General features: G+C 41.6%; 1 protein-coding gene and 2 non-coding genes across 3 annotated transcripts; 1 reads left to right on the top strand and 2 right to left on the bottom strand.

Annotated features, from left to right (window-relative positions):
- Positions 1–2,367: 2,367 nt before the first annotated feature.
- Trnar-acg lies at positions 2,368–2,440 on the bottom strand. Its single transcript has one exon. It is a non-coding gene; the product is annotated as a tRNA-Arg (tRNA).
- Positions 2,441–5,897: 3,457 nt separating this feature from the next.
- On the top strand, positions 5,898–5,971 carry Trnai-aau. The gene has a single exon. It is a non-coding gene; the product is annotated as a tRNA-Ile (tRNA).
- An 8,271-nt stretch (positions 5,972–14,242) lies between these two features.
- Pom121l2 (POM121 transmembrane nucleoporin like 2) lies at positions 14,243–17,305 on the bottom strand. The gene has a single exon (XM_042684375.1). It carries the CDS (start codon positions 17,303–17,305, stop codon positions 14,243–14,245), a length of 3,063 nt encoding a protein of 1,020 aa, XP_042540309.1.
- Positions 17,306–20,677: the final 3,372 nt, after the last annotated feature.

Below are 20,677 nucleotides of genomic sequence, written 5' to 3'. Positions count from 1 at the left end.
TCCCTTGGAATAATGAATTGCTCTAATATCTTGCAATCATTCATAAGTAGCCTGAGTTAGGATACACAGTGCTCATCTGTTTAAAAAAAAATTGAGTAAGGTAAGATATATACGCCTAGAAAAGTGAGAAAGAAGATTCAAACGATTTTCCGTTAAAACATTATTTAGACATTCATTAAACTTTTCAGACGAACTTGTAAGAGATTAACACGTTCATCGGGTGTGATTAATTAGCTAATTGGTTAGAGTATACTCATAACACCACGGTTTCTGGGTCAACTGCGGTGTATACTAGGCTAGAGGCAATTTTCTTACTGACCTCTAAACGTGATTCTCAGATCTCAGTCAGTCTCCTGCGTATCTGGGATTACAGGAGTGAGTCCCCTCGGCACCCGCCAGCATTTTTTTTCTTCTTTTGCATAAGCATGCATATTTTATTTTATTTATTTATTTATTTTATTGTGAAAATACTGTACAGAGGGGTTACAATTACATGGCCAAGATAATGAGTACATTTCTTATCAAGCATTGTAGCCTCCCCCTTTGTTTCCCCTTTCCATCCCTTCCCATCCTCCCCCCACCCCCTCCACCCCATCCTCACCGCCCCCCCGCCCGCATTTTTGTTTTTAAATCTATCGAATCTGCAAATGCTTTTTTGAGACGTCTTCATTCAAGTGGAGTTGTGTTGGAATTTTTCGAATGCTATTTTGATTTTGGAGGGATTTCACCAACGGGGTCGCTTTGATTTTGTATTTTTCTATAGTAGTTTTGTGTAGATAAACCCTAGAAAGAGCGGCAGCAAATTCAGGTGAAGCCACATCCGTAGCGCTCGAAAACGACACGTGGAAATGTTGTGTGTCCCGCCACAATCACTGCTGTCAGTTCTGTCGGAAAGGGCTTCCCATACAGCTAAGCAGTAAGCCTAGAAGAACTTCTATTTACCTTGTATGTCTTCAAGACTTGAAGGGGGTTGGTTTCAGGAATGGTTTAAAACTACATCAGCCTTTCCTTTTCCCTTTCCTTCCCTTTTTCTCTTCTCCATTAGGCAGGGCTCCCACTCTGGCGTGTCCCAGGTAGCTCTCTCTGTCCCAAACTCAAGGACAGTGTATGAAACTTTGCCTGAGAACCGTAAAACAGTTCGGGCGTGAGTAGCCTAAAGAAAATAGGAATGATAGCTTTCAATTTCTTTTTTTTTAAGAACATAATTGTATTATTATTACGATGTTGTACAGCGGGGTTATCCTTTTATAATTCAAGGTAATGAGTACATTTCTTTCTTCTTTCTTTCTTTCTTTCATTTTTTTTTGTTAAATAATGCCACCCCTTCCTTCACCTTACATCAGTTCCCCCTTCCATCCCTGCCTAAAATTAGCTCCTCCTGTTTACAGATTAAGAACTGTATTTCTCTGAGGATTTATAAATAGATTGCGTTAGAAGTGAGAAACAGAAACAGAACACACGGTGGCCCGTCTCAAAGGTCGGAACGGCGACCGTGGTGTTAGCAACACGCTCTGACCAACTAAACTAACCAGTCAGCAAGTAGCAGTATCTTCGCAGGCTAAGAGTCGGACAATTCTCAGAGTGGAGGGGGAAATTGACTTGGAGCTTTAAGCAAAGAAGGGTAATTTTTCAAGGGCAAGGGAGGGCATTTAGTGACTGCCACACTCTTGGGCACAACAATGAGTAGACTCTTTTGGGGTCCACTTCCTGCATCTGTGCTCCTCTGAAGTCTCCAGGGGCCGAGACATCCAAAGCGCACGGGTCACAGCCTTGGCCCTTCTTGATCTAACATTTCTCAGGGCAGGAATCGTTATCATCCCAATGGAAATAATAGGTGCTTTGTCGAAAGAAAAAAGTATCAATGAAAACCCTGACTGAGCCACATTTTTTTTTTTTGTTTCCTGTTTTTCTTTGAAAGGTCTTTTATATTTAAAACAGTCTGTGCATCTGAACGCGATCCTCTCCCCATCGGTATTGCGATAAGAAATCTAAAATATAAGTCTTAGTCGTGGGCTTTTGAGCCTCATTCTAGTTATGCCATTACCAAAATTCTCATGTGGAATGAATAGCAACAGATAAATTGAGCAGTCGTTTCACAATATTTACTATCTGAAGTATTTAGACTTCATTAAAAAGTTTAAAAGGATAGATGGGATTGGAAGTGATAGAGGAAAAGGATAGAGGAGAAGGAGATTCCTTATACTGATTAACTGAAATGTGCAGTAATCCCTTCCTACTGCTAGTTTAAAATAAATAAAAATAACAAATAACTAAAATTTAAAAACAATTTAAGCAACATTCAAATTCTAATGAAGATTTGTGGGTGGAAAGTGAAAATGACTGAAAAAAAAAGTTTAAAAAGCAGAGCGAGCCAGCCAGGAGTCGAACCTAGAATCTTCTGATCCGTAGTCAGACGCGTTATCCATTGCGCCACTGGCCCACGGCTACTGCCCCCTTAAGTATGTCTTTTTAAAGGACGAAGGGCGTGGTCCAGGGGTTAGGGTGGAGCTTCAACAGAACAAGCTGGCCCAGCTAGTGTGAACACTAGGTAACCTGTAGTCAGTACACACAATGTATCTTTTTTTTAAATTTCTAGAATAACAAGTCAAACCTTTGGAATGCTACATATGATAGAAAGGATTGTCATCCGATTTTCCTAGCCTTCACAAATGTTATTTCTGCACCCACAGGAAGTTGTGGGGGCATTTTCTTGAGGAGAATAGGGATTACCAACATTTTGTTCGAAATCCAAAGTACTACCCGTGGGCTTTTGTTCGGCGATACCCTTGGGGATTTCTACAAGGAAAATGATTGGGTGAAGTCATTATCAGTCACTAACAATTTATGTATTGCCTCACAAATAGTTTTCTATTTATATTCACTTGGCTTTCTAGGAAAAAAAAAGCGGAGAATAAAATAGAAGAGTACTTTGGGGACGCTAGATTGTTCAGGCAAATCTCATCATGCCAGCCACTACAGCCACTTTTTTTGACGCGCTTTTCCTCGGCTTTGTCTCCATACATTTATCATGAACATCCAGGCGGCTTGGGTCGCAGTAACCTTTCTGCTGCAGGCTAATTGGGGAGGGGTAGGAATCACCCCTCTGCAAAGGACCCGGGTTGCACGGAGCACGTGATCTGTTTGCCCCGCCCCTCCTGGTTCTGGTCCAGGCTGGGTCCCTGAGTGTGTTCCCACGCACGTTATGTGCACTTGGGGTCACAAGGAAACTGGAGGGCAGATGTGAAGGCACAGAGTGTGAAGATCTTGTATGATATATTAATATTCACTAGAAGTATCCGCCACATAAGAAGAACAAAACAACTTCAATATCCAGAATACTACCTTTTTCTTTTTTGTCCAACGTTCTTAATAATTAGCCAGTTTAGTCACAAGAATGGAGGGGTCTAATATCAGAGATGGAGGTAGTCTATTGCTCAATAACAACAGTTGATTGTCATTTGAAGTTTTTTTTTTTCCTAAGAACTTTTTTTTGTGTGAAAATACTGTACAGAGGGGTTACAATTACATGGGCAAGATAATGAGTACATTTCTTATCAAGCATTGTAGCCTCCTCCTTCGTTTCCCCTTCCCATCCCTTCCCATCCTCCCTCCCCCTGCTCCCCCACTCAAACCTCCCCCCCCCATTTGAAGTTAAAGAGATCTTTTTACAATATGGTTTTTGCATGGGTTCCCAACATTGTAGGACTTGTTCATAAATCTTTAGCTTTGGGTAAGGGACAACGCTTAATGTTAGAGCACTTGTCAGAGAGGATTCAATCCTCAGCACTGAAAGAACAAAGTTGTTGTCATTGTTGTTGTTTTTTGACCTGTAAGAAGTACAAATATCCTAGTTGAGACCTAATGTAGCTGGATTCACGTTAGTCGTTATTAGCACCTCACCCCCTTTACCATTTAAATTATCTTGATTTAGTTATATTCTGCTAGAGAATCCTGAAATATGTGCATTCTCTGTCTTCACTGATTTACTTCAACCCCACTCACACTCTGAAGTCATTTATCCAGATGCTCTGGCATGTCTTAGCTCCTCTCTCCTCAGTTATCCCCTCCCCCTCCCCAACTCTCTCTGAGATACACAAAGAAAACCATGCTTGTTCTTTCTTTCTCCCTTCTCTCAGCCTCTTACTGCTCCTATTTGGTTATACTACATTTCCTTTAACTGCACCTCAAAGTTTTCCCTGCTAGAGAAAATCCAGTATTTCAGAACCAAGCATATTCTCAGTGTAAATAACTGTATATATTTTTATTGATGGTTTAGTTTTGCTCCAAACCTGTAATAGGGAATTGAAAAAGGTTGTGTGGGAATGTGGCCAGGATGTTTATGTATTGTGCTAATTATATGTATATAGTTAAAATATGCAGAAAAATACTGGGGCAGCTCGCTGAAGCTTGCTGGGACAATGTCAAAGTTTCAAGTGCACAGATTCTTTGATGCAGTTCTTTCACATGCGCAAGTGTCTTTGACACACGTGTGTTATAATATACTATAAGCAGTGTTTGCAACTGCAGGATGGAAGCAAATTAATTGCTACTATTATACATACCACAATTGAATACTGAATATTTTTTAAAATGAAGATCACCTTCCTGTTCTGATATGGGAAGATTGCAAGACATATTCCAATTTTTTTTAAAAAGACAGAAAAATGTGGATAGATGCCACTCTCTATGAAGAGAAAGAAGAGAACACATCTAGATAATTTGTTAATGTGTTTTTATTTTTAAATAATTTTGAGATTAAGTGATTACATGAATTTCACACTATTGTGGGATAGTGATAAAGTCACAAACACATTTTTAACTTTCACAAGGCAAATTGTCATTATCATAGTCTATAAAGTTTGTAGTCTATAAAGTTTCTACAAGCTTTGACAATATAACTATTTCTTCCATATTGGATGACACATATATTTCTTTCCTTTTGCTTAATATAAACTGTTCCCTCTTTCCCTCTCATTCCCTACCTCCCATCACTGTCTTGAACTGCTTAGTTTATTTTCATCAATGTCCAGTGTAGCGGATGGGGTCCCTCTGTTGTATATTTTTCCCTGGGTCCCTCTGATTCTGTGCCTTCCACCTAGCTTCCCTCTGATGTGCACATTTTTTATACCATATATAAGGTCAGGAACATGTTAATACATTTTAAAATCTCTGGAATAACTAAACATAACAGCAATATGGGGATGGACAAAGACTAAGTGGCAAGATTCAGTCTGAGGACCTCTATAACCACATTTCTATAATTAGCCAAAATTGAGGCTTCTAAAGTGATTTCCAATTTATCTCATCGACGAAAGGAAGAAAGCAGACTTCCAAATATCAACCATGTCTGTCTCAGGAGCACAGGGCTAAAGAAACAGCAGAGTTCAGAACAATCCAGGATCAGACCGATCGCAAATATCCTTCAAGCACTCAATTGTATGTTCTGTTAGTGAGCAGCTCTTTAGTGGCTCTAACAAAGTAAGCGACGTAATAATTAGTTCGTTCAGATTCATTTTCCACAAGTGCTAATTCGATGTCAGCAGAGCTGTACCTATATTCTTGGATTCTGAGGCCATTGGGCTCAGTTTGAAAACTCAACGCTCTTTCTTTGTAAATATTTTTTATTAGTATAAAGGCGATGTACAGAGGAGTTACAGTTACGTGTCAGATAAAAAGTACCTTTCTTCCTTCACTCTCTCCAAGTTTTTCCCTCCCGTCTTCAACCACAAGTTGTATAGTTCATTTTCAACATAGTGTCTAGTGATACCGCTACTGCATTTGTTCACCCTTCTTTTTAAAAAGAAAATTTCTTTTCCTTAAGGATATTTTTCCCTTTCCTGTTACTACTGAAGGTACCGTGGAGAGAGGAGAAACAGGTTAAGAGAGTGGGCCCACAGGGCCGGTTAGCTCAGTTGGTTAGAGCGTGGTGCTAATAACGCCAAGGTCGCGGGTTCGATCCCCGTACGGGCCATGGTGACTCACTTTCATTTTCACTTACCAGTTTCAGGTATTTCAGCTTTTGGAATATGTGAAAATTTGCCCGAGACTAAAGTACAAATGACGCTAAAAATAAGTAAGTAAATAAAAAGACAGATATGTAAACCGGGTGCCGATGACTCACACCTGTAATCTTAGCAACTCAGGAGGCTGAGATCTAAAGATCGCAGTTCAAAACCAGCCCCGACAGAAAAGTCCCAGTGAAACTCTTACCTCCAATTAACTACTCGAAAATTGGAAGTGGAGCTGCTTCTCAAAGTGGTAGAGTGCTTGTCTTGAGCAAAAGAGCTCAGGGACAGATCCTAGGCCCTCAGTTCAAGCTCCATGTCAGACAAAAATGAAAAAAAGAAAAAAAGAACGTGTAGTCGATTTTAAACTGTCTTTGAAAAGACAAATGTCTGGCCAGTCCTGTATAGTTTTCATATCTGCCTGTATTGATGGATTTTTCACTTAAATATACTGCCGTTCTTTATGGATTGATCTGTCATTACAGCTCTTACCTTTCTGATATTTTGTCCTGCTAACTCTAGAACACCTTGACTCCTAAAACAAACCCTCAACCAGCTCTGAGAACCAGGCTATGCCCAACACCATACCCCCTCGGAGAGGTGAGGCCTACAATACGTTCGGGACAATCCTTGACTACCTCTTCCATCTTTCAGAAAATGGCCCTTCTTTGGCTGATATTCTGTGTCTTTAAGACTGTTGTCCCATCTCTTGTGAGCTTTTGGTTCTTTCAAGCACCTTGGTTAAATCGGATCCCTATTATTCAAACAGAATCGCGTCTCCCAGTTGCTGTTTGGAGAGGATAGTAGGTTTGTCAAGGCTCTGTTGTTTCTGCTGCAGATTGCCAATTTTTGACAAGCCAGAGGAGCTTCTTAGTGAGTGCGGTGGGCTGCTTAGGCAGTTCCCATTGCTTCTCTGGAGATTATGGGGCCTAGCTTGTAGAAAGCAATCTGCACAGATTTTGTACTGGACCTCCAGTCTCCAATTGGAATATATTTATTTGCAGAGCCCAGGGCAGAGGTCTCAGGACAGGTCCCGTTCCCTGCCCTTCTCCCGGGCTTGGTTCTCGGTGCTGAATCTGGTTGTTGCATTCCCGGCGGGGCGGGGGTGGGGGGTGCAGAGGGCCAGACCCTAAGATTTCGCCATCCTGGAAGACCAAAACGATCGAAACCGAGGTTCGATCTGTGGGTGGTGGAAGCTGAACATGGGACTTTTTAGGTGAGGAGAAAAGAGCCCTGGGATACCTGGGATCCTTGTGCTTTTCTTTCTTACCACCTCCCTGCAGCCGCCAGTCTTTCACTTGTGAGAAATCGAACACCGATATTTCCTGGCCACATCCAGTGATGTGGAGATCTATCTTGGCGATCATCTTAGTGGATTATGCTATCCTGCTGAGTCTTAGGGATCAATAAACTCACCCACAGCCCAAGTCGACCTCAGCTAGGCCTGAGCCTGCCCACAACAGAAAAATCAGACCTGGCTGGAGTCAAATAATTTATTTTCTATTTTAAAGACGTATTTGGAGGAAGTTTTATTTAATAACTATTCTGACAGGTTCAGAGAATTTCGTTATCTCCTTTGAGAGTCATTTCACCTAATTTTGTAAATCAGTGGCCTTGTTCAAGATATGTTTTAATTTTATTTCTTTTTATTTGCTCTTTGTAAATAACACTGTCTCATTTAATGGAAGTAATTTACTTTTACTTATTTTTGTATAAAAAAATAAGTGTATTTAGTAGTTTGAAGAAATAAGCAAATGTATTTAGAGATACCACAGTTGGTAAAACAGACAAAGAGCTGACTGATAACTTTTACTGGACACACCAAGGGTTTTTTGCAGCAGTTTCCAGGGGGCCTGGAGTAGAATTCTCATAATGTGTTTACAGAAATGACACCCTCAGGTACAGCTTATTAGAGGTCTTCTCCCTTGCTCTTTTTTCTTAATTGGATTTTATCATCTTTAAGTAGTTGTACAAAGGGGTTACCATTCCAAAAATTTTCCTTGCTCTTGATACAGAATGAACCAGGTTTCCATCAAGGTACAAAAGGATAAAGAAAATGTATATACAAAATGGGATACTAGTCAATCTAACTTTAAAAATCTTTTTTTGAACTAAAACAGTTGAACTTGTAGTAGTGAATAGAATGATGATTACCAGATGTATGGGAGGAAGTTGTTGGTGAAATGTTACAAAGTTTAATATAGAAGGGGAGAATAAGTTTTGATATCTATCGCCCAGCAAGAGGTATTTATTGATAGTCAATAGTCTATATTTCAAAATAACTAAGAATCAATTTAAATATTCATGATGAGAGGATAGGTTATTTAGTATGATTAATTATATATCCCATTCTAAATATAGCAAATTATGATTTGTCAATTAGAAATAAGAGCAAGTTCCTGCATATTGTAAGGAGATAATACCTTTTAACTAATATTGGTTTCTATATTCCTTCTTTTTTTGATGTAAAAAGTGTGATATAAACAATCTAGAGTGAAGTCAACTAGCCTTAATGAGAAATTCTACTCGAAAGCCAGGCGCCAGTGGCTCACACCTGTAATCCTAGCTACTTAGGAGGCTGAGATCTGAGGATCGCAGTTCAAAGCCAGCCCGGGCAGGAAAGTCCATGAGACTCTTATCTCCAATAAACCACTAGAAAACCGGAAGTGGTGCCGTGGCTCAAGTAGCTGAAGAGCACAGGGATAGTGCCCAAGCCCAGAGTTCAAGCCCCACAGTCCACCAAAAAAAAAAAAAAAAAAAGAGAAAGAAAAAAAAGAAAGGGGCTGGGAAGGTAGCTCAGCGGTAGAGTGCATGCCTTGCAAGCATGAGGCCTTGGGTTCGATTCCTCAGCACCACATAAACAGAAAAAGCCGGAATTGGCGCTGTGGCTCCAGTGGTAGAGCGCTATCCTTGAGCTGAAGAGTTGAGGGACAGCGCCCAGACCCAGAGTTCAGGCCCCATGACTGGCAAGAAAAAAAAAAGAAAAAGAAATTCTACTTCAGATAGACAACAGCTTTCCTTTTCTCATATATAGCAACTGCTTTGCAAATTAGTCTAAATAAGCTTAGAAATGGATTTTCAAAGGCAAAATCAGTCATCTGTTAGTTGACACTGACGATAAGCTTAAATGGTAAAATGTACAGCATACAGATGTGGTTTTCCATGGTAGGCATACTCCAACAAAATGTCACACAAGCAATAAATGTGTGTACATATTGCATATAATAGTAAATGGTCTAGAACCCATGTGAAACAGTAAAAATAAACAAATGACATCAGTTTTAATAATATGTATTCTTTAATACAACATATCCACAACATTATTTCAATATTAACTTGAAAAATACCAACATGCTTTTTCATAAAAGTGTACCAAATTGAGCGTATACTTTCCATTTATATTACATCTCAATTCAGTCTAGCCACATTTTCTGTGCTAATGATTTCATTGACAATGCAGGTCTAAACTGTTTTAGAGGTACTTCCTACTCCTTCAACGCACTATATGATTATAGCTGCATTCTGACATATCAGAATTATCCTGAGTTTGTATGAAGCAATTACATTGCAAGTCTTATTTTCTAATATTCATCATAAAAGAACAAAACAACTCTAACTATTGTGTCTGCTTTAAATGAAACTTTGATACAACATGTGACTGGATCTTCTAAACTCCAGCTGAAATTTCATAAAACTTAATGAACATGCTAAAAATATAAACTATATAAAACGCTTGCTTACCATGAAACTTACGTGAAACTCTGGGTTCAATCCCCAGCACCACAAAACAGAGAGTAGCTCAAAATGTTTGATTCCTACTTATCTATATATCTCTAGTTTTGTGTGTGAACATAATCTGACCCATACTAATTTCTCCAATAGTTATCATTGGTTTCCCCACTCTCACCCCCAGAAAAATAGCCTAGTTCTCTACACTTATCCAGGGATACAGTTGCTGCTCCATCTTCAGACTCAAGAGTTACTACTGTACTTGTCTACTCATTCAAGATGACACATAGAAAAATTAGATATAGAAGAGAATATGTTCTTCACAGAACAGTTGTAGACAGCCTCAGAAGATACTTGTCCCCACTTGAGAGTTGTTTTGGTCTCTCAGGAATCCCGATCCATGGTCCAAATTGATACGTTTTCCTGAATATCAAATGGATTAACACCTCAGTTAAACAAGACATCTTTTTAAAAATTTTGGAGCTCAGTTTAACGTCTAATTTTAGAAATTAAAGAAATTAAAATGTCCCAGGGCTGTTTTTATGATCAGCATGAACTTGAACTTGACCCTTTAGGACTTAGGTTTTGCTGGACGAAACCTTGGCTCTCCCTGAAGAAAATGGTATGCACTTCTTTCCTACTGCCCTGATTAGCAGAATTTCTCAGAGGTTGCTGAAGGTCCCTTCTGTCCCTAATTCTACACTCACATCTTCTTTAGGATCTTGTTCGTCAACTTCACCTTCTCATTCATCTCCCCCTCCCCCCCCCCCCCCCAGGAGAATCTTTCTGCTTTCCTTGATGTTCCATTAACTCCCAAATCCTACATCTTCCTAAAACTTTTTTTTTTCTTTCTCTAACATCTCAGTCTTTAGACTTTTGGAAATCAAATCTAGGAGAAGACTTGAGGGGGAAAAAAATTGCCTTTCCCAAGGAAGGAGCCTAGGATAGCCTGTTTAAAAAGAGGGAAGAGCAAATAAAGGATATCCAAAAATATAAAAGTACATTTTTCCAGGTGCCAGTGGGTCATATCTGTCATCCTAGCTACTCAGGAGGCTGAGACCTGAGGACCTTGGTTCAAGGCCAGCCTTAGCAGGAAAGTCAATGAGACTGTTATCTCTAATAAACTACCAAAAAGCTAGTGGATCTGAGGCTCAAGTGATAGAATGCTAGCTTTGAGCACAAAAAGCTCAGGGATAGGGTTTAGACCCTGAGTTCAAGTCCCAGAAAAATGTGAGCACATACACATGTCTGTGCACAGAGAAAGGGGCGGGGGGGGGGGGGTTTGCGAGCTTATATTAATAAAAGTATTAGTTGCAAGTCAGTATTAACCTACTAATTATGGGTTGAAGGATCAATAATGGCTGAAATTGGCAGGGAGTGGCGGGTTAGCTGAACCCAGAGAGGCAGAAGGTCCAAAAACAGCCTTTGCAGTTAAGTTGCCTGAGCCCAAGTAGTATATTCCACTGGGGAAATCCCAGGTAAAATCCTCAAGAATTCCCCCAAATTCTTCTTAGCAATCACTCCTCTTCCCTACTTCTGCCCCGTGCCCAGTATTAACTATTTGACTAAGAATCATCATTGACTACCTTCTTCAAAGCACATGTTTAATGTTTGTGGGTGTGTCCACAGAGTCTCTTGTACATCTCCAAGCTTCCAGTCTGTTCCCATTTGCTTCTTTCCTCAGATGACAGGCAGTGAAATCTAGAACTCAAGTATAACCTTCTTTCCATAGCTCTCTTGTATTTAAAACTCTATCCATATTGTACCATGTGGTTCGTAATTATGGCTGTGACTTGCTTCTGCTTATCTCCTGCTGTGCATGGAATCTTGGGTGTTATCCCTCCATATCCTCCTATACTTTAACACCTGTGCACATTTTGTCCTTGGCCCACAATGATCTCTTTTACCTGATTAGACATATCAGGCAGAAATTTTGAGTTTTATCTATAGTTAAGATAGTCTTCTTGCCTTCTCTCATTTTCTAGGGATTTGTCACTCATAGTAAGACTATTGGCTTACTCAACAATTCCATACTTCCAAAACTAGTCTTGTCCACCAGCTCTGAATGTCCAAATCACAATACAATATCTAGCTGTCACTAGGTACTGTAAGGAGCTGTAGACTAGGTCTGCCCATTTTCTAATCTCCAACTCCCATCAGGTAAGATCTGCAAGATAGTAATCTTTCATTGTAGAATGTCTTTAAAAGTGTGGATATTTAAAGGCAGATATAGCTTAATTCTAACTGTGGTGATCTTCTGTCAAAGGGGAAAATGAGCATACTCTGGAGTTATGATTTAAATCCTAAATTGTAGTTTTACTATCTAGTCTGGCTTCAGGTAAGTGTCATAAATATGTGTGTGTGCACATGCACATGCATGCATGCTGTGGCTGATAATTATCCCTAAGCCTCTTTTGCTCAAGGCTAGCACTAGACCACTTGAACTACAACTCTAGTTCTGGCTTTTTTTTTTTTTTTTTTTTTGGGTCCGGTTGTGGGGCCTGAACTCTGGGCCTGAGTGCTGTCCCTCAGCTCTTCAGCTCAAGGCTAGCGCCCTACCACTTGAGCCACAGTGCCACTTCCGGCTTTTTTTCTTTTTCTGCTTATGTGGTGCTGAGGAATCGAACCCAGGGCCTCATGCATGCAAGGCAAGCGCTCTACCACTGAGCCACCTTCCCAGCCCCCTGGCTTTTTTTTTTTTAAGTAGTTTATTGGAGATAAAAGTATCATGGGGGCTGGGAAGGTGGCAGTGGTAGGGTGCTTGCCTTGAATGCATGAGGCCCTGGGTTCGATTCCTCAGCACCACATAAGCAAAAAAGAAAAAAGCCAGAAGTGGAGCTGTGGCTCAAGAGTGGTAGAGCGCTAGCCTTGAGCTGAAGAGCTGAGGGACAGCGCCCAGGCCCAGAGTTCAGGCCCCATGACCGGACCAAAAATAAAAAAAAAAAAGTATTATGGACTTTCCTTCTCTAGCTGGCTTAGAACCATGAGCTCAGATCTCAGCCTCCTGAATAGCTAGGCTTACAGGTGTGAGCCACTGGTACCCAGCTCAAGTATTCCATCATTTTAAAATATCTTTCTACTCTTTTATTTTGCCAGTCCTGAGGCTTGAACTCTGGTCTTGGGTGCTGTCCCTGAGCTTCTTTGGCTCAAGGCTAGTGCTCTACTACTTGAACCACAGCTCCCCTTTTTCTGAATAGTTTATATTAGAGATAAGAGTCTCATGACTGCCGGCCGCTGGTGGCTCACACCTGTAATCCTAGCTACTCAGGAGGCTGAGATCTGAGGATCTTGGTTCAAAGTCAGCACAGGCAGGAAAGACCATGAGACTCCTATGTCCAATAAACCACTAGAAAACCAGAAGTGGTGCTGTAGCTCAAGTGGTAGAGTGCTCGCCTTGAGCTGAAGAGCTGAGGGACAGCGCCCAGGCCCAGAGTTCAAGCCCCATGACCAACAAAAAGAAAAAAAGAGTCTCATGACTTTCCTGCCTGGGCTGGCTTCAAACCACAATCCTCAGAACTCAGCCTCCTCAGTAGCTAGGATTACAGGCATGAACCACTGGTGTCTGACTGATCTTTCTGCTCTTTATCTGTATACCTTAACAGTAATTCCTATATCATAGACTTTTTTCAACAATTTTTTATTTTGTCATCCAATTTAAGATATTTTTTCCAATTAGACCTTCCCCAAGATACTCATAAAACAAGAGATATATAAGCAATCAATATACTTGAAGAATTATTCTTGCCTTTTAGGAGGGGAAAGAGGGTCCTATTGATAAGAAGTGTTGAAGAAAATATGTCGTGGTTTTTTCATAGAACTCCCATTGGTTAAAAAGTCTAGGTCAGGTAAGGGCCCTGCTGTTTCCCCCCTTTCTTGCTTTGTGGTCAAGCTCAGGGGTTTCCTGCCTCCCCTCTCTGGGAGAGGTGTGAATGTGGAGCCAGGTGATTTGATGAGATTCACATAGAAAAGAGAAAAATATAAATGTTAGCTTTGGTTCCCTAATTGGGCACTTCTGGTTTGTCCTTGAGAGATCATGATCTATGATGTAGAGAGAAGAAACAAGGTCTTTTCAATTCTTTCCCCTGGCCCTACCACTTCCTGAGAGGCCATCCCTTAAAGTGCTGCTGTAAATTCAGGAATCATCATGTGTAGCTATGAGGTGGTGTTTGCTTGCCTCATCCCACTAAGTCAAACTTTGGAAACCTTTCCTAGGGGGATTCCCAGGGAAAAAAGTAAGAGGCAGTGCCCGGATGGAGCTCACATCACATAAAGAGAGGAATGGGTGAGGAGGGAAAAGCAAGTTTCTACTTAAGCCCAAGGGATTTTGTTCCACTTAGCCTCATTCTACTGTTACTAGATGACACCTTCAAGGATGTTGACCATGACCCATAGGGTCAACATCTAAAGATTTTGCTTCAGATCTAGGGTATATTGAATGAAGAGCATTGGAATAACTGAGCCTCTTCACAGCAATACTGAGGTCAGGGTGCAGGTAACAGGGGGAAGAGCTATTTCTTGTGCGCATGATGTCTTCGAGAATGTCCTTGCTCCCGATTCCTTGGGGTTTTGGATTTTGCACCAATGGAAAATGAAGGAGCTAAGGATCTGGAAGGATCTCTTCCAACATAGCCCTGAGCAAATGGAGAGGACATCCCAAAACCAAAACTGGTTCCTGCCTTGATTCCAGGGATAGGTGGGCTCTGAGCAAAGGGAGTCATGGAGGGATCACCAAACATAGTCTTTTTGGCAAAAATGTTAGACCTCCCAAAAGTAAAAGGTGTGCCCTTGTTGGGAAGGTCCTGAGTGTTTTGGCTCCAACCTTTCCCAAAGGGGGTCACACTACTCAGCATTGCTCCAGAGCCTGAGCTCCAGCCTGGGGCAGGCACAATGACCCCTGGCTCCCCACAATCCATAGGGGTCACTAATCCCCCAAAGGCAAATGGTCGAGGAGCTGTGCTGCCAAATACTGAGCCACATGTCTGACTCTGGCTGTTCTGGGTGGCAACTCCAAAGCCAGATGGGTTAGCTTGACCAAAGGGAAAACTAGCTGGAGTGCTACCAAAAGCTGGCTGGGTGCTGGCAGTGGGGTACAAAGTGGAGGCTGAGGGTGTCAAACCTCCAAACACTGACTGTGTGGAACTTCTAAGGACTGACTCCGCTGGACCTGGCATAGGGGTTGAGGAAGCCATTGGTGAGTTTGTAAAACTGAAAGGGCTACTAAAGCTTGGCCTAAGAGCTGGCTGGGGTAGAATTTGCTTCTGCCCATCGGTGGCCCCAAACACAGGCTGAGGAGTGACTCCTGAAGATTGTGGGAAAAGTGGCTTTGTGTTTGACCCCACAGGAAGTACTGCACTGGGGTTAGAGATGCTGGGTGGCAATGCAGGCTGGTTTGTGGGAATTAAGGCTGAGGTTGGCAGAGGGCCTCCCTTACCTTTAAAATCAGCAGGACTAGAGGGTGGCTGAATGGCACTAGGAAGTACCTGGCTAAAGATAGTGACTGTGTGTACAGTAGGAATGCCAGGATGCTCTCTTGGTAGGAAAATGAAGCCTGTGGCTGGGGAGAAGTCAGCCCTGATGACTTGAGTAGCTCCAAGTAGGAAAGTTTGGCAAGAGGAAGTGTCAGAGCAAGTATCACCCATGGTACTTGTAAGGTTCACTATGCTAAAATCTAAAGGTGGCTTCAAAGTATACTCTTTGGCTGTGCTAGCTGGGGTGGTTGACATGACCATAGAGGTTGTCTTGACCAGGCCATGGAGAAGATGAGTTGAAGCAGGAGTAAATGAAGGAGAGGACTGTCCTGAGGAGAAAGGAGCTATCACTGGCATACCTGTAAGTGGTCCTATATTGCCAAAGATAGGCTTGAAGGTTGGAGTTAAGATTCCTGGAGTTGTGGAGAGAGAAGAGCTTGAAGACACTGCAGTTGTGACTGAAATTCTAGAATATAAAGAACTTTCAATCTCACTATTGTGCAAGGACCCCAAAATAGGCTTTAACATGGGGCAAGCAGAGGTTACCACAGGAGGTGCAGATTCAGGAAAATGGGGTGTTGGGCTACTCATCTCCCCAATCAAAGCACTCTGTGTGGTGGGTGCAGCAGGGACAATGGCAGGTGGGTCTGGGGATATAGCAGACCTGTCAGCCTGAGGGTTTGAAGGTGGCCAGGTGGTGCCAGTGACTGGTGATGTGCGAGGGGTTGGGGTCAGCAGGACGAAAGAAGTTGTGGGCTTTGAGTCTGAAGTAGTGCCTGGAAGGGGCTCTGATGGTGAACACCCAGCAGGTGGACTTGGTGTTTCCAGAGGTGAGTGGCCCATATCGATTGCCTCACCAGATGACTGTGGGGAGGCCAGGGGGCTTAGAGGTGTCTTTCCTTGTTTCAGGTTTTCCAACTGAGAATTAGTGTCTGTGGTCAGTGCTGTCCCACAAGATGGCTGAGTGGGAAGTAGAGAAGGATGAATGCCAGCCCAGGTATCAGGGACTGTATCTGTGGTGGCTTCAGTTGTCTCCTCTCTGGCTTTGTGGTTCCACTGGAGCTCAGTTTCCTTCTCAAAGGGTGGGCTCCTATCAGAGACTTCCTGACAAAGCTGGACAGGAGGTGTCTCAGACAGAGGGTGACTCAGGCTCGGTAGCAGCAATGGAATCCTCTGGTTTTGCTGCTCCGAACTGCTAGATGATTCTGAGGACTCTGTGTTTGATACCAGTGTGACAGGAGAGTGAAGAGAATGGCTTTTTCCTTTCTTTTTCACTGACCACTCTGCTTTCCGGAATAATGTACTGGAGAAATATCTCTTAGAAGACACTGAGAACTCTGTACTAGAGCTGTAAGAGCTGCTAATAGCATTTCTTTTTGTGCTGCGTGGGCCTCGTCGGTATATGCTGCCCAAGGAACTGCACCTCTTCAAGCTGTAATCTGAGCTGCATGAGTGGATGCTCCTTTTCAGAGGCCCCAGCCTGGGCACAAAAGAAATAAGGACTCCATTTTTCCTGAGAGGTTTAAAGGCAGACGGTCTGGTCTCTGAACTCCTCCTCTTGTTATCCAAACACTCAGAGGGTACTGGGTCTTCCAGCCTCAGTCTCCCTTTCTTACACTCCATGAGGGCTCTCAGCACTGTCTCTTTTGCACAAGGGTCTGCTGGCTGCTCTGAGGGCCCTTCAGAGTCAATCACATTTTTCAGGGAAACAGAGGGGCGCACTCTCTGCGCAGGAGGGGTGATCTTCACAGTCACTGGACTCCATGTGGCTCTGGGGTGCCTAAGAGACCAAATACTCCTCTTAAGGTAACTTTCCCACCAATCTGAAGGCAGAGGTCCCATGATGGAGTTCTGGAATTTCTTCATGGGAAAGCGCCTCCAAGCTTCATTGACAAACGCTGTAGGATTGGAAGGATCCCAATTTGGGGGTCTCCTGGCAGGTCTGTGCCGAGAGGCAGGGTGGGCGCGGTAGACATGCTGAACCCGATGGACTTGGTTAAGGGGCTGAGCCGGCCGGCGGTTCTTAGGCCTCTCAGGCCAGTCACTGTGTACCTGGGTTCGGGACGATGGTGAGGATCCCGGTTTGCCCAGAAAACTGCCCATGAGGAACGATGAGGCGCAGGCGATGACTTCAAGAGGGTTTCAGCTTCGGATGTTTCAGACGTCTGCGCAGTTTGGCCCAAGTCGAAGCGCCCAGTGTTCGAGTTGACAGTTGGGACAAGGACGCGAGGAAAGCGCGAGGGTCGTGGAGAGGATGCAGCGCGCGAACATGGGGACCCAGCAGATGCTTCAAGCTGGTGCCACAGATGTTGAGGCCCACGTGGAAGCGCTTTGCATTTTGGCCATTATTTATATATATATTTGAAATCTCTCAGGAATTGATTCCCTTTATTTTTTCTTTCTTAACATTTCTCCTTTGTGATTTTTTATTGCTTTTTCTTTCCCTAGTTATCCTTTTTATCTGTATCCCTTTCTTGTCAATAACACTCCATTTGATTTTAAATCTATGCTTCACCTGATACAAGGTACTCACCATTTTTTTTCTCATCTTACTAATCTTGATATGTAGATCAACTTTACTGAGGTATTTTACATAAAGCAAGCATATTTTTAAGTCTTAAAGTTCCTATTACTTTGAGTAGTTAAGATTACAGATGTGAGCCACCAGTGCATGACTATGCTTAGTTTTTTAAAAATTCGGAGTAATTTTGGAGTATTCAGCCATGTTTTATGTGGTTTTGGTGCATTCTATTTTTATTACAGAATATTTATTGAACATATCATTGTTCATTCATCGATGAATATATTCAGTGACAGTTTCAGGTTTCAGTTTCCAGCTATTTCACATAAAGCCACGATAAAATTAACAATGTTTTACATATTAACATAATTAATATTAACATATATTAGCATGCGTTAACATAATGTTATATATTAACACACGCACACACTGCAATCATAGGCTTGAACTCAGGGCCTGGGTGCTATCCCTCAAGGTTAGCACTCTACCATTTCGAGCCACAGTACTACTTCAGGTTTTCTGCTAGTTAATTGGAGATAAGAGTCTCATGGACTCTCTTACCTAGGCTGGCTTTGAACCATGATCCTCAGATATCAGCCTCCTGAGTAGCTAGGATTACATATATAAACTGTCCCACTTAAATATCTTTACATTACCACCAAAATACTTGTGAAGTGTAATTGCTACATATACTTGCCAAAACTTGGGGTTTTCAGTAGTTGCTTTGTAACTTAACCAGTCTGAGAGTGCGATGGTATCTCATTTTGGTCTTAATTTTCATTAGCCTAATTATCTCCAATTAACCAGCAGAAAACTAGAAGCAGTGCTAGCCTTGAGCAAAAAAGCTCAGGGACAATACCCAGGCCCTGAGTTCAAGCCCCATGACCAGAATATGTATTTGTGTATTTCTAAAATATTGTGTTAATTTTCATAGGAGCTTTATGTGAAATAGTTGGAAACTGAAAACCTAAACTGTCACTGAATATATTAATCAATGTTGAGTACTTTTACTTACATTTATTAACTAGTCATTAACATTCTTTTTTTTCTTTTTTTCTTTGTCGGTCTTGGGGCTTGAACTCTGGGCCCTCAGCTCTTCAATGGTTTATTGGAGATAAGAGTTTCACAGAGTTTCCTGCCCGGGCTGGCTTTGAACCATGATCCTCTGATCTCAGCCTCCTGAGTAGCTAGGATTACAAGCGTGAGCCATGGGAGCCCAGCTCATTAACATTCGTTTATGAACTATTTATCAAAATATTTTGCTCATATATTACAGAATCTGAATCCAATTTTGTTGTCAGTTACATGTATTAAAAGTATTTGCTAGTGGCGCACCGGTGGCTCATCCTGTAAACCTAGCTACTCAGGAGGCTGAGATCTGGGGATCGCAGTTCAAAGCCAGCCCAGGCAGGAAACTCCATGAGTCTCTTATCTCCAATAAAACACCAGGAAGCCAGAAGTGGTGCTGTGGTTCAAGTGGTAGAGTGCTAGCCGAGGGACAAGTGCCCAGGCCCAGAGTTCAAGCTCCAAGACTGACAAAAAAAAAAAATGCTACCAATTTGTGTCATTTTTTTCCATTTTGCTAATGGTGTTTTTGAGGAGCAGATTCTAATTCCAATGATATTCTCTTGAGCATTTTCTCTATTGTAAGTGTTTTCTACTAAGGAATTTTTATTACTATATTATAGTGAAGATTTTGTGTCAGCCTTGGGTCTTGAGCTCAGGGCTTGGGCACTGTCTCTGAGCTTCTTTTTGCTTAAGACTAATACACTTTCAATTTTTTGGCAGTTTATTGGAAATAAGAATCTCACAGACTTACTTGCGCAGGCTAGGTTTGAACTGTAATCCTCATATCTCTGCCTCCTGAATAGCTAAGTTTACAGGTATGAGTCACCATGCCTGGCTGTGAAGATCTTAATCTATAGGTTCTACTAGAAGTTTTAGCCTTTCAACTTTTATACTGTATTAACCACTTCAAGTTCATTTCATGTATTGGGCCTCTTCTTTACCCATACAAATGTCATCATTCTAGCATTGTTTATTTAATACAGTATTTTCCTCCTTTTGCATTATTTTGGCCCATTGTCAAAAATCAAGGGGCCATCTATGTGGATGAGTCTATCTCTAGACTTTCAATTCCATTTCATTGACTTACTTGTATAGCTTTATAGCAAACATTGTTTTAATCAGTTTATATCAAGTAAAGGCTTTTTGGAGTTTAAACCTTTTAATGTTCTTCTAAAATTGTTTTAGGCAATCTTTGTATTTCCACATATTTCATAATTAATCTGCTGTTTTTGTGCCCCCCCCCCAAAAAAAGCCTGCTGTGACTTTTATTAGTGTTACTCTGCGTAATGCATCTATTTTAGGAGAAATATCATCTTATCAATATTGGAATTGCTAGAAGAGAAACATTCACATCTAAAAATGTCTATAGCAAATACCACAGCTGCTATGTGGTATTACAGATGTATATTTGGACTCAGAAATGATAGCTGATGAGATGGCTTAAATTCCATGGGGCCAATTTAATGAACACCCATATCTGCCTATACTCTGAATATTATCTAGTAGTCACTGGTGAGCTGTTGTTTGTTCTGTCTGAACTAAGTATAAAAAGCAAATTAGTCTGTATACAAGAAATGTAAATTACATGAACACCACAATCCTTATTTATTTGCCTACTGTTTGTAAGAGCTAGGAATCAATTGATTGTCCTCAATAAACACTTATGAGATATTGAATATGTATCTGTTCATTAGACACCCCCAAAACATCTTTTTGGTGACAACGAAAACCAAGAAAGCTGTAACATAGAATGAGAAATGGAAAGCAACTAGTTAAGAATAAAGTTGTTATATTTTGTAATATTTACTGATGTAAGAAAAAGCAAATCAGTATTGGTGGGGAGGGCTTCAGTAATGAAGTGCCTGCCAAATAATCCTTGGGGGTGG

The sequence above is a fragment of the Dipodomys spectabilis genome, unplaced genomic scaffold, assembly GCF_019054845.1.
Source record: "Dipodomys spectabilis isolate Male_0828 unplaced genomic scaffold, ASM1905484v1 ptg000085l, whole genome shotgun sequence".
Classification (NCBI taxonomy): domain Eukaryota; kingdom Metazoa; phylum Chordata; class Mammalia; order Rodentia; family Heteromyidae; genus Dipodomys; species Dipodomys spectabilis.
The sequence above is the reverse complement of the archived record's forward strand: the minus strand, read 5'-3'. Positions and strand labels throughout refer to the sequence as shown.